Raw genomic sequence first — 20,158 nt, 5'->3', positions numbered from 1 at the left:
CTCTGCCACTTTGGTGTCCCCGTTTTTCTGTAATTCGGGGTTTCATCCTCGATTTTCCTCTGGTCAGGTGGAATCTTCGGATTGTCCTGGAGTGGATGCTGTGGTGGAGAGATTGCATCAGATCTGGGGGCAGGTGGTGGACAATTTGAGGTTGTCCCAGGAGAAGACTCAGCTTTTTGCCAACCGCCACCGTCGTGTTGGTCCTCGGCTTTGTGTTGGGGATTTGGTGTGGTTGTCTTCTCGTTTTGTCCCTATGAGGGTCTCTTCTCCTAAGTTTAAGCCTCGGTTCATTGGCCCGTATAAGATATTGGAGATTCTTAACCCTGTTTCCTTCCGTTTGGACCTCCCTGCATCCTTTTCTATTCATAACGTTTTTCATCGGTCATTGTTGCGCAGGTATGAGGTACCGGTTGTGCCTTCCGTTGAGCCTCCTGCTCCGGTGTTGGTTGAGGGTGAGTTGGAGTACGTTGTGGAGAAAATCTTAGACTCTCGTGTTTCCAGACGGAGACTCCAGTATCTGGTCAAGTGGAAGGGATACGGCCAGGAGGATAATTCTTGGGTGAATGCATCTGATGTTCATGCCTCTGATCTGGTTCGTGCCTTTCATAGGGCCCATCCTGATCGCCCTGGTGGTTCTGGTGAGGGTTCGGTGCCCCCTCCTTGAGGGGGGGGTACTGTTGTGAATTTGGATTCTGGGCTCCCCCGGTGGCTACTGGTGGAATTGAACTGGTGTCTTCATCTTCTCTGTTCACCTGTTCCCATCAAGATGTGGGAGTCGCTATATAACCTTGCTGCTCTGTTAGTTGCTTGCCGGTCAACAATGTTATCAGAAGCCTCTCTGTGCTTGTTCCTGCTCCTAGACAACTACTAGATAAGTTGGACTTTTGTCCATGTTTGTTTTTGCATTTTGGTTCCAGTTCACAGCTGTAGTTTCGTTACTGTGTCTGGAAAGCTCTTGTGAACAGGAATTGCCACTCTGGTGTTATGAGTTAATGCCAGAGTTTTAAAGTAATTTCTGGATGGTGTTTTTGATTAGGGTTTTCAGCTGACCATGAAAGTGTCCTTTCTGTCTTCTGCTATGTAGTAAGTGGACCTCAAATTTGCTCAACCTATTTTCATCCTACGTTTGTTATTTCATCTTAATTCACCGCCAATACATGTGGGGGGCCTCTGTCTCCTTTTGGGGTATTTCTCTAGAGGTGAGCTAGGACTAATATTTTCCTCTGCTAGCATTATTTAGTCCTCCGGCTGGTGCTGGGCATCTAGAATCAACGTAGGCATGCTACCCGGCCACTGCTAGTTGTGTGTTAGGTTTAGTTCATGGTCAGCTCAGTTCCCATCTTCCAAGAGCTAGTTCCTATATATGCTTATGCTATGATCTCTTGCCATTGAGATCATGACAGAGCACTGTGTGGTCATTATACAGTATGGAGCATCATGTGTGGCCATTATACAGTATGGAGCATCATGTGTGGCCATTATACAATATGGAGCACTGTGTGGCCATATTTTTTTGTTTATAATTATTCTTTATGAAACAGTGTGATCAGCAGTGCTAATTGGGTGTGGTTGGGATGTGGATATGGGTGTGGCTAGTTACAAATGGGTGTGGTCAGAGGCGTGGCCTAAAATTTGTCGCGGCACGCAAAGCGCGCCGCAAACTTTGTCCCTCTTTCCCATCTTCAAAAGTTGGGAGGTATGTTAAAAGTAGTAGGGGTCCAACAAAATAGTTTCGCCTAGGGTGCCGTAATCTCTCGGGCCGGCCCTGCATGTGCCCGCAATAGCGGCTGGTGAAATCATGATTCACCCGCCGCTATTAACTAGTTAAATGCCGCTGTCAAACACAGATAGCGGCATTTAACTACCGCTTCCGGGGGCGCGCCGACGGAAATGCGCGCATCGCTGACCCCGTCACATGATTGGGGGTCAGCGATGCTTCTGCATAGTAACCATAGAGGTCCTTGAGACGTCTATGGTAAATGATGCCGGCCTGCTGTGAGCGCCACCCTGTGGATGGCGCTCATAGCAAGCCTGCATTTCTGCTGCATAGCAGCGATCTGATGATCGCTGCTATGTAGCAGAGCCGATCCAGTTGTGCCAGCTTCTAGCCTCCCATTTTTTTTCACCACTTAGATAAAAGAGAGCCTAGACATGTTTGGTGTCTATGAACTCGTAATGACCTGGAGAATCATAATATCCGGTCTTAGCATTTAGTGAACCTAGCAAAAAAGCCAAACAAAAAACAGGTGTGGGATTGCACTTTTTTTGCAATTTCACCGCACTTGGAATTTTTTTCCTGTTTTCTAGTACACAACATGGTAAAACCAATGATGTTGTTCAAAAGTTCAACTCGTCATATTGACGGAAAAATAAAAAAGTTATGGCTCTGAGAAGAGGGGAGTGAAAAACAAACACGGAAAAATGGAAAATCCCAAGGTCATGAAGGGGTTAATAGTATGTAAGCAGGGTATATACATGTTTCTGTGCAGGTATGATAATACCCAGCTCTAAGATCTTAATTTGCCAGGCATCTGGTATATCAATGAGAGACAGATGTTTGTCAGTTGCTAACAGGACAAGAAATAATCTGTATAACTATAAGTTACTGGAGATCGAGTTCAGTACAACCTGGTCACTCTTGTGACTTTGCTTCTTGATGTCCTTTAGAGTAAAGTGATGCTGGATACACAACCATGCTACCATCGTTTAATATAGTAGTTGGTACTAATAATGATGGTGTCAAGGTTGTTAACTATAATGGATAGGGATGGGAGTGTCAATGTCAGCCTCGAAGGAGCCTAGTGCTGTTGTGCAAGTGTGTTGTTAAGCTTGACTGCTGCCCAAAATGCTAAGCGTAGGGTCAGAGAAGATATGATAAAGTGTTGGCACCAAGGAGCTTAATGTGGATGATCTGCATGCTCTGCCTGAAAGATCTGCAATTAACCTATATGTTCGTGAAGTATTGGCCTTATTCATTAAACGTGTGTAGGTGAGCTGAAGGTATAATAGTTTGTTCATCAAAACAAAGAGATAGTGGGCTGGATACCAGAGAAAGTGAGAAGGGGCTTGTGAAGATGTTCTAGTTGGTCACTTAGTATACTTTTTAGGATCAAACGCTGCCACTGAGATATTGTCTAGCAAGTGTTGAAAAAGTCACTGGAGAGTGTAAAAGCTTTAAACTGGGTTTGTTGTTAATCTTGGGAGGAGTTAATTGCAGGTAGATTGTCACAACTTTGAGATAGATGTCAGGACAGGATGGAACCAACATGGTTTGATAGTACAAAACAGCATCTCCGAGGAGATTGTCACTGGGCCTAATTGTATCTGTGTAGGATGTAAGCCTGTAGTGAACTAAAAGTAATTGGCAAAAAAAGTCATTTAAGGAAGGGGTCATAAAAATAGGGCCCGGTGTAAAAGAGACCTTTCCTCTATTTATCTCATTGTCATCTAACAGTTCAATCCGGTAACACACATTCTGGACTTTTACTGTTTCCCTGTAAAGTTCTAGTGAGCGGAGTAAATGTAATATGGATAAGAAATCTGAACTAACTTCATCCTGTATTTGTATTAGATTTTGTTTCAGCTATATTCTAAAATATGCAAGAATTCTGCATCAACAGAAGTGAATAGTGACTTTATAGCGTAATAATGCCAACAGTGTACATTGCAACTATGTGATCTGAAACCATTAAAGGTAACCTGTCAGCAGGATTGTGCTCAGTAACCTACACACAGTGTCAGGTTGGCGCCGTTATACTGATTACAATGATCTCAGTGACCTGCCCTCTATGTTACATTCTAATTATTGTATGTATTGATAAAAAAAAAATCACCTTCAGCTGGCAGGTGGCAGTGCCTGCACTGCAGTATGATTGCATGTGTAATGTGCATTAAATTTATTTAGAAATGTACATTGGTTATGACTATGAAATAAAAAAAAAACTTTCTCAAAATGGTGCCGTCGTCAAATGCACAGTAGCATCTATCGGTGAGCAGATAGATGCTACTGCGCATGTCCCGACAGCACCATTTTGCTAGAGGAAAAAGAAAATTGTCTCCATCAAGATGGCGCCAGCAGCGCCTGCACAGTAGCATCTATCGGCGATCTGAAAGATGCTACTGTGCAGGCACCTCCGGCACCATTTTGTTCGAGGAAAAAAAAGTCTCTACCAAGATGATGCCGCTGGCGCCTGTGCATTAGCATCTACCGGATCGCCAATAGATGCTACTGTGCAGGTGCCACCTTGGTGGAGACAATTTATTTTTCCTCTAGCAAAATGGTGCCGCAGGCGCCTGCACAGTAGCATCTTTCAGATCACCGATCGATGCTACTGCGCAGGCGTGACTGGTGCCATTTTGAGAAAGATTTTTTTTCTCATTATCAATGTACACTATATGACTAAATAAAACAATTTAATGTACATTTTACATGCCTGCCTGCTGAAGGTAATTTTTTTTATCAATACATATAATAATCAGTATGTAAAATAGGGGTCAAGTCACTGAGCGATCAGTGACCTGTGATAAGCCATCAGTATGAATACCTAAGCAGAGCATCACATTAAAAATCCCCACCACAGGATGTCCCAGAGCACCAGAATCTCATTAACTCAAAGCTGCAAATAAAGATTAAAGAACAACCACAAGACGGATGTCATCAACCAAGGTAGCATTTTAATCAGTATAACGGTGCCAACCTGACAGTGTGTGTAGATTAATCAGCACAATCCTACTGACAGGTTCCCTTTAAGCATGTTGTACTATTGTCTTTAAAAGGAAAGATATTCAAATCTTTTTTTGCCAACTTTAGTCTGTGATTGTTTATCGAAATGGAAACCAGAGATCGGGATCTTACAAAAATTTACTTCGAATTCATCCATACTTTCTGTTGTCATCTTTTATGTCTTGTGTTATATACAGTAATCCACCCAGTTTATAGAGGAAGTAATAGAGTACTTGCCTAGTGATTGGGTATTGTCATCTGACATCTTTGCACTACAATTTGCTCCTCCAAAAGGATGGCGACAGGCGCATATATAACCTTTCACATCGTTAATGCAAGTTCCTCCATTTAAACAAGGTCCGCTGTTGCAAACAAAATATTCATCTGGAAGAAAAATAGCAGATTATATTGACTTTTGGTATACTTAGTATGTTTAGCATATAGCTTTCTGCTAATTACAGTATAGTATATGAAATAACAAATTCTCAATATTCATTAATAATCAAAATATTTTAACTACTTTAAAAAAAAAATCTAGATAAAGAATCTAATTAATTAAAGTTATTGCAGAATTTGTGCTTTTGCACATTTAAAGGGAAGTAATTTATATGTGCATGTAAGTCTTTGACATACAAGCTCAGCAATTCCTTTACATGGCCAGTCCATTCCTCCATTACTGAGAAATTAGCATTTGAATTTGTATGAAAATAAGGACGTAGATCTCAAGCCTCTGTCATTCCAGCTTTATTCCCAGTCCACTGGAGATTCCTCATGCTTCACTGACAGCCTCTATACTGTGTGACTTCAGGCAAAGGAGCTATCAGTCCAGCAGGAAGAGGTGGGGCTAGGCAGGAAATAGAGGTGGAGTGATAGAAGCTTCAGATTTACCAATACCATTTGCATATCAATTAAGACTCTAATTACTCAGTAACAGAGGAACTTACTGGCCATGTAAAGGTATTACAGGACCTGTCTTGAAAGAGCTGCACGATAGTTATTGCCGCTAGGGTTATGTTTCCACCCCAGGGGCAATAACTAGGTCTATTCTAGGGTACCGCCCTTGTTAGGGCGGTAGCTATGTAGGGGCACGACAAGGAGTGTTAATGACAATATGTACTCCCCTTGCTTGTGTTGTTTTGTTCTTATTCCTTTATCACCTGACCCTTTGGAAAGAGGGATCCTTTAACCCTGTGAGAAGTTATTTAACTGGGATAGAGTAAGTATGACTTTTGGTGAGATCATACCAGTTTTCTATTTTGAGCACTGTTTGTTTGGAGCACTGGCACCTTAAACTATGTGCATATCTTTCTATGCATTGTGGTCTTAGGCCTGGTTTTATTGAAGATTATTAAAGGTTATGTTTTAATATATTTTCCTACCCTGCTGCTATTACTGGATTATATTTTGGCCTTCAATATTTTTCTGAGAGGTTTTTATAGCACTTTCGAGGCACACTTTTTTATTGGCATTTTCCAAAGGTCTACCGGTTGTTCACATTAAAATGCAGGCAAAACACTCCAAAAGACACTCGGCAACTTGTGACCTTTCCTATTGACTTCTATTGTAAAGTGAAGAGTATTTTCAGAGCAGAAAATGCTTGAAGAATGGTCAGCTTACTTCTTTCAAATGATTGGCATCTTTTGGAAAACTGAAGCAGTTCAAAAATGCTTAAAAGCAAGTCATATTTACATGGAAATGCACATGCTCATTCTTTTGAGTGTTTAGCTGTTTTAAGGTGGGTTTCATACCAAATACATTCCAAATCTGCCTTGAAAAGATGTCATGTGAACATACATTAAAAAAAATGCCCAATACCTAGTGGAAACCTACCTAAACATATACAACTTTATGCAAATATTGTCCATGGTTGGATTCAAACCCTAGACTGCAACCCTGAAAGTACAATATTGCTAGCCACTGTGCAACCATGCTGTCCATCAATCTAAATGCATTAATACTACATTACTTACCTTGATCTGCAATATCGGTGTTTCTATGACTACGTCCAGTGGCAGATGAAGTTGGGTTGACCACAATCTTTTTAGGTGGAAGTGTCTTCTTTACAGGGGCTTTCATCTGTTTTTGAAGTTTAATAATGTTATTTCTTACATCAGATAGTGAACTATCAATGTAGGAAGACAGATTTGACAGGACTGTTTCCATTTTTATTTCCATCAATGAACGAATCAACTCCTCAAAGCCATTCTGTAAATGTGTAATATTTAGCTGGGCAGCTTTGATTAACCGGGGCACACTGTCATTTACTTTTTTAACAGTGATGAATATGCTTTGGCACAAGACCTTAGCCTCATTGGCTGTTTTATTTAGTTGTGGGATATTTGATGACATTCGGACAGATTTAAACTCAAGGGTCTTAAGTCTTGAGTTTACATCAGATTGGACATTGCCTTTTGAGATTGCCTCATCCTTTTTATACTTTGGAGAAATTGTAGAGTTAGCAAGGATGACATTCACCTGGGATTCTATACTTTGAATGAGGGATTGGCAACTGTTTGCCTTATTTTCTGAGATTTGCAGTTTCTCTTCCATGTGGGTTATGTTTAGTTGATTTTGCTTTAACATGACTTGCATGGCATTAATCTTTTGATAAAGCTCAACATAAGTCAACAAGTTGATGCTATTTTCATTTGACACCTTCTTATAATATAGAGTATGTTCATTATCCTGTTGACTTGATCCTGATTGGCTAACCAGGTTATTTAAAGTATTGTTCAGTTGAGGAATGGCCAGCATAACCTTTTCCAACTTCTCAATTGTGGAGTTATAGTAGAGCTCAACTACATTTTCGATTTCAGATACAGTTGATTTCATTACAAAATTATCGTGGATAGAATCAACAGCGTTATTTATTATATCTGTAGTGCTGTTGAATCCATCTTCAGCTACTATGAGACACTCACTAAGGCGTCTTTCAAACATTTGTTCCCCAGTTTCCGCTTTACTACGAAGTTCCTTCTGACCTTTAGCAAGTTCTTCCATTCTAGAAACTAGTTCATTCAAAAATCGTGTAATATTCTTTATCTCATTGTTGACTTCAGCCATATTTGTTCTATGTTCATCATCAGATGCCATGCTAAACGGTGCCCCTCTTTCTAATAAAGGTTGTAGTATTTCCATGTCATAGCACAAATCACTTATTTGCTCATTCATTTTATCAATCTTGTCATCCAGAGGAAGCACCACATCAGATACAGTTTTGTTTAACACATGCATGTTCTCTTCAGCTCCCTTTAACTGCTTATGAAAATCGTTCTTGCAAGATGAAAATTTGTCTTCACAGGCTTTCTCAATCGATTGCTTTTGAAGATCTAACATTATTGTAATATTATAGATTTTTACGTCCTGTGAATTAATATCATCATACAGTTGGAGCATCATTACATTCTGCTTTTTTAATCTGTCTTGTAAAATAATAAGATATTCAGTTAGGTTTTCATCCATGGGACTATTTTCTGCTGACACTCTTGGCTCCTTTGTATGTTCCTCAGTTACCATTTGACTATGAATTTCCTTTATTTTGCTCAATGTGTTATTCAATGACTCAAAATACTCCTTGTTTCTTAATTTCTCACTTTCCAATTCCTTCTCTAGGGCCAAATGCTTTTCCTCCATTTCTTTAAAAGATGTTGTGCACACAAAAGCTGTATTTTTTAAATTCTCAACTCGATTCTTGAGTTCTACCACATCATCCATCGTTGCCTTCTTCTCTTCTTCTAGTGCACACTTCTCATGAGTAGAAATTATAGTATGATTCAGTGTTTTCACAAATTCTTTTGTCCGTTCAACTTCAAGAGATAATTCAGACATACTTTTGTACATCTGAGATACCGATTCCTTCATGTCTCCCTGCAGCTCAGTCAACTGATCCTTAACAATTTCTTTGATTAATTCCGTTATACTTTTCGTTTTTAAATCTAAAATAAAGGAAAATATTTAAGTTCATTGTATTTGTTCCTACATCATTTTGCTCTGAGAGCATGCTTTTGTCTATTCAAAATAGCTTATGTAAATTATTTTGTCCATTCTGTTTCATGTTAAAATATTAAAGGGGTTGTCCAAAACTAACATTTAATTTAATACTATATGTCTAACTATTTTATTCAACAACCTAACCACTTTTCTAATGTTCTTCAATGAAAACTTCCCTACCATTCCCTCTCTACTCATCCTGTTTTTGTTTTTTTTCTCACTTCCGATGATGATTCATTTGAGTATCCCAGCATGTGCAGGGTATTCACAAATGGTACCTCATCAGAGATCTGGTTTGCTGTCACTCCCCCTGCTTCCTTTTGTGAACTGAAATGCAGCATCATCAGAGTTGCAGTGACTTACCACAGCTTTTTATTTCGCTGTCCCCTATTTACATCCTGTTTCCGTAGCAGTGATAGAAAAGTGACCGCAGTGGACTCTCCCTTTTTCCTTCACTGTTCCATGATAACATTTCATTCCAGCAAATGAGGCTGTGAGAACAGAAACAGTGTGGACTAAAGATGTGGTTAGGCGGGGGACAGAAGAAGCATGTAGGCATGGAAGCAGCTGCGGTCACTTCTCCATCACAGTCCCCGATGACAATCCAATTGAGAATACCAAAACACAGAAATGAAGATATGGAATGTATGGAATTTGCAATTGAAATACATTACAAACTTTGTAAGATTGTTAATTTATATAGTTAGACATACAGTATAAAATTCACCAGTTAGTTTAGGACAACCCCTTAAATATTTTTTTAAATTTAAGTCATAAAAACAATGTTATATATCTATAATATCCAATGATACCTATTTTGTTCTCATTGTAAATATTGCATTGTAAATATGTTAGAATCTGTACGATATTATAAGCACTTTTTATTGATATATTGTATTGCTTTTTTTAAAAGCATCTAGCATCCTGTTGAAATGACTGTGTATGTAGGTTGGTCCAAGTGGACATAATGATATCAGACAAAATATGAGCTTGTACATCTAATGTAAGCAAAAAAAAAAGAAAATCCCTGGAATATGCCTTAAACCTTATGTGTTAAGTAAAATGTCTGCACCATTTCTGCATCTCTTGACAGGAAAAACATAGCTGCAAAAACACATGTTTTTGACGCGTTTTTCCCCTGCATTTATGCTTGTGTTTTTTACTGATTTCAGTGAAGTTAATTGTGAAAAATGCAGGCAAAAACGCACAAAGAATTGACATGCAGCAGATTATTTTCTGCACTAAATCTGCACGTTAAAAATAGCTCTAAAGAAATACTTTCATTTGGATATTTAAATATTTTTGCCTCTTATTTTAGTGATAAATGGAGCAAAATTTTTGTGTCATTTTTATATTTTTGTTGTTGTTGCAGCTATGGGTGAAAATGTAAAGTAAAATAAGAAATATGCATCTTTATATTACATATTTTATTCTTCATTTTCTTTTTATGACCATAAAGAACTGCTAAAAACATGATAAACTGCATTCTCCTTAGACAGAAAATCTTTTTAGGCATTGGACATATTTTTTTTTATGAAGGCTGAGTTAGAAACAGCGATTCAGACTTGCAGAATCTCATTTTTAAGTTTTGTTTGCTTTAAGTCTTTTTTTCTATTTTAGTTTTGCTTTTTTATTTTTTGTATTTTTTTTCACAAACTGTACCACCCAAAAGGACTGAAATGTGGCTTGGGGGGCATTTTAACATATTAAAACATTCTTTTTATTGCTTTTTTCCCTGTAACTAGACCCAGTTACAGAGGAAAAAAAAATACGTCTTCTGGCTGAATAGCTGAGCTGACTGGGTCTCCTAGGACAGAGCAGCTCTGCTCTCTACTTTTACCTAGCCATCACATAATCATTGGGTTTGAAGGAGGAGACACTGTCAGTGCTTCATACAGGTATTGAGAAGTTAAACAAGATAATACACTATGTTTATTTTCTCTATGGGGAATGTGGCTGTGTCTGACAGCCAGCTCCCCATCCCAACCGCTGTACAATCCCACAAAACTTATTTACTATGCAGTGACATTTTAGAACATCATTACAAAGTAAAGTGTGGACTGCTCCAAGGTTTGTAGTCTATCTTTGGGGCTTTGTTTTATGCAGCAGAAGTTGTAATGCTTTTAGGCACTGTTAGGGAGTACGCGGTAGTAATATGTATACACTGACAAGCAAAAGGTAACAATGCTTTGAACTTTTCAATTTCAGGTTCCATATGTCACATTCACTACTGGTTTTAATGTGAGACTACCATCACTTTATAGATAATCATCTTGGATATCTCATACATAAATTTGACTTGCAACTATTTAGCATTTGATTAGTTATGCAGATTCTTGTCCTGTCACTGCATTATTAGTGTTTTGCTCCTGGTGGTGGAAAAATTTTTTTTTTCCTGTATGCTACAAAATACAACCTGTTCTCAAAGTTTCTAATAGCTTAATATGTTATTAGATAGATTTACAAGCAAAAGGTCACTGGTATCGAGGAGCAGCCATGAAGAAGATTTCCCAAGAAAATAGAAACAGTGTCAACCAGCTAATCGATAGCGGTCTCTCAGGCAAGAAAATTGCCAAACTGCATCATATGAGAGCCATGAGCGTTGAAAGAATACACAATGAAGGCTGTTCATCCATTCAAAACCCAAGAGGTGGATGTTATCCCAAGGTCTATCATTTCTGGTGCAACAAACATGGCAATGATGGTGGCTCGTATTCTTTGTAATTGTAACATGACAGACATCCATGCAAGCACCGTGCAATGCACATTACAAAAGTCTGGAATAGTGGCCTGAAAAAGGGTGTAGAAGCATCAACCTCAATATCGTCAAAAGAAGCAACGGCTCGAGTTTGCAAAAGAGTGTGAAAAATGGACAATAGACAATTGGAAACAGATGTCAATAAACTAGACTCGGATGGGTGCAAATAGGTCTGAAAGAAACAAGGGAATAAGGGGCTAGCAGATTGTTAAATTGAAGAAACTGTCTTCAGTGGAAAAATTCTGATGATGTGTGGTCATTTCACAGAAAAAGGCATTGGATACTGGTTTAGGATCGATGGTGGTCTCAATGCTGGGCTACATTTGAGTATCCTACAAGACGAATCACATCACATACTCAAGTACTATGGGTATGAAAAGGACAAAATAGTGTTCCAGCAGGACAACGACCCAAAGCATACATTGAGATTGGCGAAGAAATTATTAAATGACAATGAAGAAAAGGTGGAGGATTGGCCAATCGAACACTTATGGGTAGAGTACAGGAAAAAACTGTATATGTACTCAAGTGAGTCGACCAGTATGCACTATTTTGGTAACATGTGGTAGAGACCTGGGAGCAGGTTTCAGTTGAGACATACTTGAATCTAATTGAGAGCATGCCCAGAAGAATTCAGTGTTGAAAGGCAAAGGTGGATTTACAAACTACTAGCAAAACAATAAAAATTAAAGTTTAGATTTTTAGGAGCAAAACAGTAACAATCCAGTGACATGACAATAGTCTGAATAACTAATTGTATGCTAAATATCAGAATGGCTGCACCCAGTAAACTAAGCGTTACATTATTTTATGCTGCTCTCAGATGATGTAGCAAAAATCTGGTGACAGATTCCCTTTAAAACCCACCAATACATGTCGTAAATTTACTGTGGTTAGATATTATTGGATTTGTGTAAAGCGATAAAGCTTTGATAATATCAATGGCTGTGTCATATTATTAAATTTTTTGCCAAACATATTTCAACATTTTTCATCATTTATAACGTTTATCAATTAACCGGAACAAAGGCAGCAACATTTTTTTTTTTAAGAGGACTCATGCAATCCTTTATTTTCCCTATGGCGGTTCTGCAGTGGTAATAAACCCTTGCAGAATTCCTTCACAGGTGAGATTACACTCCAACCATACAGGTTCCATTATAGGTTACCATTTTAATAAATTAATTTCAGGAAGGTGTTTCTGATAAAAAGGGATTTTCAAAAGCCAATACTATTTGCATGCATTATAAAGAAACTCATCCTGCCCCTCATCCCACCCCTGTTTCACTGGGGACACAAAAGAAACTTTAAGAAAAATCTAATAGAATGCAAGTTGAGATTGAAATAGTTGCACATTTTTTTTTATTTCAAAACAATTCAATCTGAAGGGACATGCTATTTATCTCAACTGGTTTTGATGCATGTTTACCTTTCAGGAATGATGGCAGAATGTTCTCCTTATCAGTTTCATTGATTTTCTCTTCCAGAGAGTACAGTGTTCTATGAACATTGCTCAGGCTTGATGAAATATTTTCAGCGTTTCTTTGGAGAATAATTAGCTTCATCTCTTGGTTGTAAATCTGATCAGTCAGCTTTTGCTGCAGTGCTTCATATCATGTATAAAATAAAAGAAAAGCTATTAGTTTAATGTGATGGATCTAGAAACTTTCACAGAATTTTTGACAGCAATTCTTTGCCTTTATCTCTTTATTAATTTAGGAGGGATTTCTGCTGAAATGTTTTTATACACTTAAGTGACTGATGGTCGGATCTGACAAAGAAGTAGGATATTTTAAGACACTGACAAAAGAATGACAAAATACCAAAGCAATGGCACAAAGAGGCATCAATCATTAAAACAGTCTGGTAGAAGAAAGTGTTATGGTTTTCAAGGACAAATGTCCCATAACGGTAGACTTTGCAAATGCAAAGGGGAACCTGAAAGGATGAAGCCCGGCAATTTTAATCAATATAATTAGTGATCAAAATATTTTACTTAACTCAATAAAACTAAATGTATTCATATAATTAACAGACTTACCTGGGTCATATGTTGATGCACTCGTATCTGCTTGGTCTGCTACCTTAACAGTCTGACTGTTGTGTGACCGGTTCACATGGATCCGTTTTTGAGTTTGCTGCTCTAAAACCAAAGGAATAAAATAGCTCTTATATTGATTACAGTGTATATACTGTTTGAGAAAAAATATGTGGTCCTACCCCAAAAGAACTTAATTGCTTAGGTCTGAGTTCATCATAAATTTGAGATAGAAGAGTTCTATCCACATCTTATTTTTCGATATCGGAAAGACATGTCCAGGAGTATTCCCCACGGGATTGTATGTGTCTAAAATGTTCATCGTCCCCTATTCATCTATCATATATCAACAGTGTCTATTTGGCACATCCTGGACTAGAATGGAAATATTTTTTTAAGAAAGTAGCAAAGCATACTTTAGAGATAAAGGCAAAATGAAATGTGTAGCATACATATTTTTTACATGGTGAGGAGAGACTTATTGATGGAAGAAACCATGTTTAATTTAGAACATATTTATTAGTGGGGTTTACTTATGTGATAAAGATAACTTTGTGCCTTCATTGGCTCCATGCCGCCTCTTTACTTTCTACAGTCATGGCCAAAAGTGTTGCACCCTTGAATTTTTTCCAAAAAGTTAAGTATTTCTCCTTATGCACATGTTTGTTTTCTTTGCGTGTACTGGAACAACATACAAAATGGATAAAAAAGGCAAATTGGATATCATTGCACACAAAACTCCCAAAATTTGTCATACAAAATTATTGGCACCATTCCAAAATTGTGGGTAAACAACTTTCTTTCAAGAATGTGATGCTCAATCTAACTTACCTGTGGCAAGTAACAGGTGTGAAAATAAAACTTGAAACCAGATAAAAAGGGAAGAAGCTGACTTAATCTTTGCATTGTGTCTCTGTGTGAGCTATTAAACATGGAGAACAGAGAGAGAAGGAGAGAAGAAGAGAACTGTATGAGGACTTGAGAACTAAAATTGTTGAAAATATCAACTATCCCAGTGTTACAAGTCCATCTCCAGATATCTGTCATGGTTTGGACAGGGTTAACGCCCTGCATTCTCAGGGTTAATTGTTGTGGCCTCCTTTTGGATCTGGGAGGGATACTTATACCCATGCTGGACTAGGATTCTCTGTCAGTTATACTTTTGTTTTGTCTTTGTGCCTGACCCCTGGGGTGCGTGTGCATACTGTGTTGTTTGTTTGCTCTCCATGCTTAATCTGGTCTGTTTGATTCTCTCGGCTTTCACCTGACTATCCATCAGCCTCACCCTCCTGTACCTCGCTTATCTCCCGGTTATTGACCTCAGCACATTTAACTACTCTCTGGTGCCTTTTGCCTCCCTTGCTCCTTGGCCCCTGGCACCGTCCTGGCCACTCCCCTTCTGTCACATGGTTCAGGTCCTGCTTGCTAGCCAGTGAGTTCTCCGACATTCTGCTCTGGGCTTCCTTACTGCGGCAAGTAGTCTCCCGGCTGTAGTTACACCTGGGACTCTTGACATTATAACTGACCATATAGTCTCTTCCAGGTGGTGAGGTGCGAGCTTATTATGGATCTGGTATGGGCTCTCATGGAGCAGGTTAATGAGCTCTCCCAATTTATGCAGAATCTGTCCATAGAGCAGCAAGCCCTGGTTCACTCACACCAACAGATGAAGAGAGATGTGGCGGGCACTCTACAGGGTCCTGTTCCATTGGAGACTCGGGATGGGGGCCCCACTGATGTGTACCTAGTGGACCCCAAACCATCGGTAAAGTTACCTGACAATTTTTCCAGGGATAAAAAATTATTTAGGGTTTTTAAAGAGGGATGCAAGTTGTTTTTTGAGTTATGTCCCCGAGCTTCTGGCAATGAAAGGCAGAGGTTGAGATCATTAATTCTTTGTTAAGGGGTCTCCAGAGGCATGGGCTTTCTCTCTCTCCCTCTGCTTCTGAACGTATGTCAGTGAACCTATTCTTTGAGGCTTTGGGGCACATTTATGACGAGCCTGATAGAGTGCATCTGGCAGAGGATAAGGTGATCAGTGTGATGCAGTGTGACGCAGGGGAGGCACTCAGCCAAATGATTCTGCTCAGAGTTTAGAAGCTGGGCCACTGAAGTATCCTGGAATGATGTGCCCTGAGGGAATTTTTTTGCAGGGGTTTGTCTAACTGTTTTCAGGATGCTCTGGCATTACACTCTTTCCCCGATACCCTGGAGAAACGCATGACGCAAGCAGTCCGTATGGACCGGAGGCTCCGTGGTAGAGGAGTGATGCAGCAGGAGACCTCATTATATGCCAGATAAAGGAAAATAACAGCGCACTCACCGGTGTTGAGCCAAAGCGATTTATTCACATGCAATCATGCGGTGCAGGGAGGGTAGTGAACACATTGCAGATGACAGCTGTTTCGTGCTATCAAGCACTTCAACAGATCCAGACTGGATCTGTTGAAGTGCTTGATAGCACGAAACAGCTGTCATCTGCAATGTGTTCACTACCCTCCCTGCACCGCATGATTGCATGTGAATAAATCGCTTTGGCTCAACACTGGTGAGTGCGCTGTTATTTTCCTTTATCTGGACACTTTCTTACAAATTGTTTTTTCGTAAAGCAGCACCCAGGTGGAGCTCATACAGCGATTACTTTTTTCTATTGTGACATAAAGGCATATACGGTGTGTTATTTTATACTCCTGAAGCAGAAAGGGTCTAACTGATAACGGCTGTGCGATTGCAATATTTCTGGACTCATTATATGCCAGCCTGTGTGAAACTGCATCCGTCCTCGATCCCATGGAGGTTAGGGCTGTCTCGATGATGGAAAGAGACAGAAGACACCGCAGAGACAACCAACTAGGCTTTTACTGTGGAGCCTCTGGACATTGGAAAAGGGACTGTCCCTCTTGTCCTCCTTCTGCTAAGCCATTGGGAAATGATCAAAGAGGTTACACAGACTATCAGGTACATTTTTCCTCACTTGCTAAAATTTTACTTTAAGTGGAATTGGAACTTGCTGGTGGTCCTGTCATGACCACTGCCTTTGTTGACTGCGGTTCTACCATTAACCTGATCAATGCCCGGGTGGTGACTCTTAATAAGATAGGGATAGTCAGACTTAAGGATCCTGTTATAATTGTGGCTATTGACTCATCTCCTCTCACTCAAGACAGAATTAGTTTCATGTCTGAAGTTTTCTCTCTGAAAGTGGGTTCTACTCATGTGGAAAAATTAAGTTGTTTTGTTCAAGATAATTTGCCTATTGGACTGGTACTAGGAATGCCTTGGCTTCAACGCCATAATCCTATCATTGATTGGGTGATGGGGAGACCACTCAGTCGGCAGGTAAGGATAATGGTATATGTTGTAATCTGGTACCTCTTGTCACCCCTTTAAAATCTGTATCTGTGTCATCTGTCGGTCTAAAGCGTATTCCAGAATACTTGAAGGACTTTGAAGATGTTTTTTCAGAAAGCAAGGCTGAGGTGCTTCCACCACATAGACCTTTCAGTTGTGCCATTGATTTAGTCAAGGGAGCCAAGATACTCAAGGCTTGCCTGTTTAATTTGTCCGGGTCTGAGCATCAAGCCATCACGGAGTACATAGCAGAGAGTCTCCGCAAGGGGCATATTCGGCCTTCTGTTTCACCCGTGGCAGCGGGGTTCTTTTTCGTAAAAAGAAAAGATGGTGGTTTGCTTTCGTGCCTCGACTTTCGGGAACTGAACAAAATTGTGGTAAAAAACACGTAACCTCTTCCCCGATTTATGTAACTAACTCACAGGGGCCAAATGATTCTCTAAGCATGATTTACTAGGGGCTTATAACCTTATAAGGGTCCAGGAAGGGGATGAATGGAAAACAGCTTTCCTGACGACTGAGGCGCTGTTTGAAAACTTAGTTATGCCCTTTGGTCTCACTAACACTCATGCCATTTTTCAAAATTTCATTAAAGTTTCTCTGACCTAATTGGGCGGTATGTGGTCATCTACCTGGATGACATTGTAGTGTACTCAATGGACAGTCAAACCCACTTGCACCATCTGCGTATGGTTCTTAGGAGTCTGCCTTTTCTGGGTTTAATTCTGTCAGGGGAGGGATTCCACATGGATCCTGAAAAGGTCTGGGCCATTACAGATTGGGTGCAGCCTCATGACTTGAAGGGGTTGCAGCAATTTTTGGGCTTTGCTAACTTCTCTAGGAAGTTCATTAAGTATTTTTCACAGGTGGTAAAGCCTTTGACGGACCTCACCCTCACCTTCAAGGGGGCTGATGTGAAAAATTGGTCCGTTGCTGCAAAAAATTATTTCCTGACACTAAAAAAAGTTTTACTTCAGCTCCTGTGTTGGTACAACCCAATCCATCAAGACCTTTTATTGTGGAGGTTGATGCTTCTGAGGTGGGGATGGGGACAGTTTTGTCTCAGGGTCCTTCCACACTCACTAGTCTGAAGCCATGCGCTTTTTTTTCTAAAAAAAAAAAAAATTATATCCGGCTGAGAGAAACTATGATGTCGGCAATAGGGAATTGTTGGCGGTTAAGTTGGCTTTTGAAGAATGGAGGCATTTCCTGGAGGGGGTCATCCACCCCATTACAGTTATCGCTGATCATAAAAATTTGGCCTATATCAAGTCTGCCAAGAGATTGACCCCCAGACAGGATCGGTGGGCATTTTTTTCTCAATTTCAATTTACCATCACATTACGCCACTCCCCCTCTGTCACATGGTTTAGGTCCTGCTTGCTACCCAGTGAGTTCTCTGCCGTTCTGCTCTGGGCTCCTTTACTGCAGCGAGTTGTCTCTTGGCAGTAGTTACACCCAGGATCCTTAACAAGATCTTGATGTTCTTTTGGTCACAGTGCACACCATAATCATGAAGTTTACAACCCATGGTACTGTAGATAATCTCACTGGATGTGGATGGCAGAGAAAAATTGATCAAAGGCTGCAACGCATGATAGTCCAGGTGGTGTATAAGCAGCTTCAATCAAGTTCCAAAGAAAATCAAACTGTTCAAACTGTTCTGCAGGCTCAGGGTGCATCAGTGTCAGCGTGAATTATCTGTCGACATTTGAATGAAATGAAACACTATGGCAGGAGACCCTGTTGGACCCCACTGCTGACACAGAGACATAAAACCTAGACTGCAGTTTGCCGAAATGTTGTGAGCTGAATTCTTTCTAGGAAAGAGTATTGTATACAGATGAGACCAAAATAAAGCATTTTGATAATTTTGATCACAGTACCTAGAGTCAAATATGGTGGTTGTTCAAAGATTTTTTGGGGTTGTTTTGGTGCCTCTGGCACTGAAAGCCTTGATTGTGCAAGGCATCATGAAATCTTAAGATTGCCAATGGATTTTAGGTCTCAATTTAGTGCCCAGTGTCAGAAATCTGAGCTTGTGTCCTAGATCATTGGTCTTCCAGCAGGAAAGAGACTCCAAATATACTTCAAGTGCTACTCACAAATGGATGGAAACAAAGTACTGGAGAGTTCTGAAGTGGCCTCTTTACATAAGATGATGAAGAGTGATGGAGAAAGGACATTTATTAGTAGATCAATCTGTCCCCATACAGCATCATGCTATCAGCAGCACATCTGCAGTTTACATAATTCTTCAGTTGTAGTTAAAAAACTTGGAAAATGAGGCACAAAGAATCCTAAATTCCTGTGTAGTGAGAGGATCTGTTCAACATCTGATGCATTCTAGGAGTTGTCGTTCAGAAGAGAGACCCTGGGTTCCAGCGATTAATAACCAAGCCAAGAACCTGATTAGAAAATGTCATCTTCTGTTTCCATATGTACCTAACCCTAAGGGTTCAAAGGCCTTCATTTGAAAAAGTTGGATCGTCTGCTTCTGTCACTAAATAGTGCAGTATTCATTCTGCGATCAGCACTCGAGATGGAGGAGATGTCGGGACCAGAAGCTCTGGACGGTGCTGGTTCTATTCTACCACTGATATTAGTGTGACTGGGACATGTAGTGCCCTTCAGTCTGGCAGTATGGGTGTGTGTGCTATTCAGCTGGAGTTATTAGCTTCCTGCTTCTGAGAATTGGACAGCACCACACCCTACTAAAGCTCCTAGCTTATTAATGGTAGGTGCCAGATATAATTTGGCCTTTCTCTGGTTTGCTGTGGCTTTTTATTCGTATCTTGTTCTGATCTTGGCCCATTTACTGACCACTCTTGTGCCTTCTGATTTTATAGCTTTACTGCCCTGCACCAACAGAAAGCTGCTTACTGTGTGGCCCCAGCCCAGGGGCCCCTACTGTATATAAGTCCAGACCATGGTATAGGGGTGAAAAGGTAAAGACCAGGGCAAGCCCTGGGATCTAGTAATATTCTGTGTGTGGGGGCTGAGTGGACATCATAATGTAGATGGGGATGTAATGTGGGGCTTTTGTGAAGCCCCAGGGTCCTGATTGTCACAGTGACATTGCTTTCCTCACGGGTACAGTGATGTTACGTTTGGAAGTGAAAAAGGAAATCTTGTATCAGGTAACCACAATGCATACAACATGTTCACACTCCAGGCCAGAAGAGGGAGCTCTAAACCTGTTTAAGATGAACTCCCCTAGAAAGACATTCTGATCTGGAGGGAAAGAGGGTTCAGTTTCAGTTTCAGTTCAGAAAGTTACAGACACAGAAGAGAGCAG

General features: G+C 40.0%; 1 protein-coding gene across 1 annotated transcript in view; it reads right to left on the bottom strand.

Annotated features, from left to right (window-relative positions):
• The window catches only part of MMRN1 (multimerin 1), a 169,076-nt gene that overhangs the window by 12,848 nt on the left and 136,070 nt on the right, over positions 1-20,158 (bottom strand). The window contains exons 4-7 of the mRNA XM_077277211.1: positions 13,513-13,614; positions 12,901-13,077; positions 6,694-8,658; positions 4,961-5,107 (exon numbers count right to left, since the gene is read on the bottom strand). Coding sequence (XP_077133326.1) covers positions 4,961-5,107; positions 6,694-8,658; positions 12,901-13,077; positions 13,513-13,614 — 2,391 coding nt within the window. The remainder of the gene's footprint in view (positions 1-4,960; positions 5,108-6,693; positions 8,659-12,900; positions 13,078-13,512; positions 13,615-20,158) is intronic.

Source organism: Ranitomeya variabilis, chromosome 1 (assembly GCF_051348905.1).
Source record: "Ranitomeya variabilis isolate aRanVar5 chromosome 1, aRanVar5.hap1, whole genome shotgun sequence".
In the NCBI taxonomy this organism is placed as follows: domain Eukaryota; kingdom Metazoa; phylum Chordata; class Amphibia; order Anura; family Dendrobatidae; genus Ranitomeya; species Ranitomeya variabilis.
The sequence above is the reverse complement of the archived record's forward strand: the minus strand, read 5'-3'. Positions and strand labels throughout refer to the sequence as shown.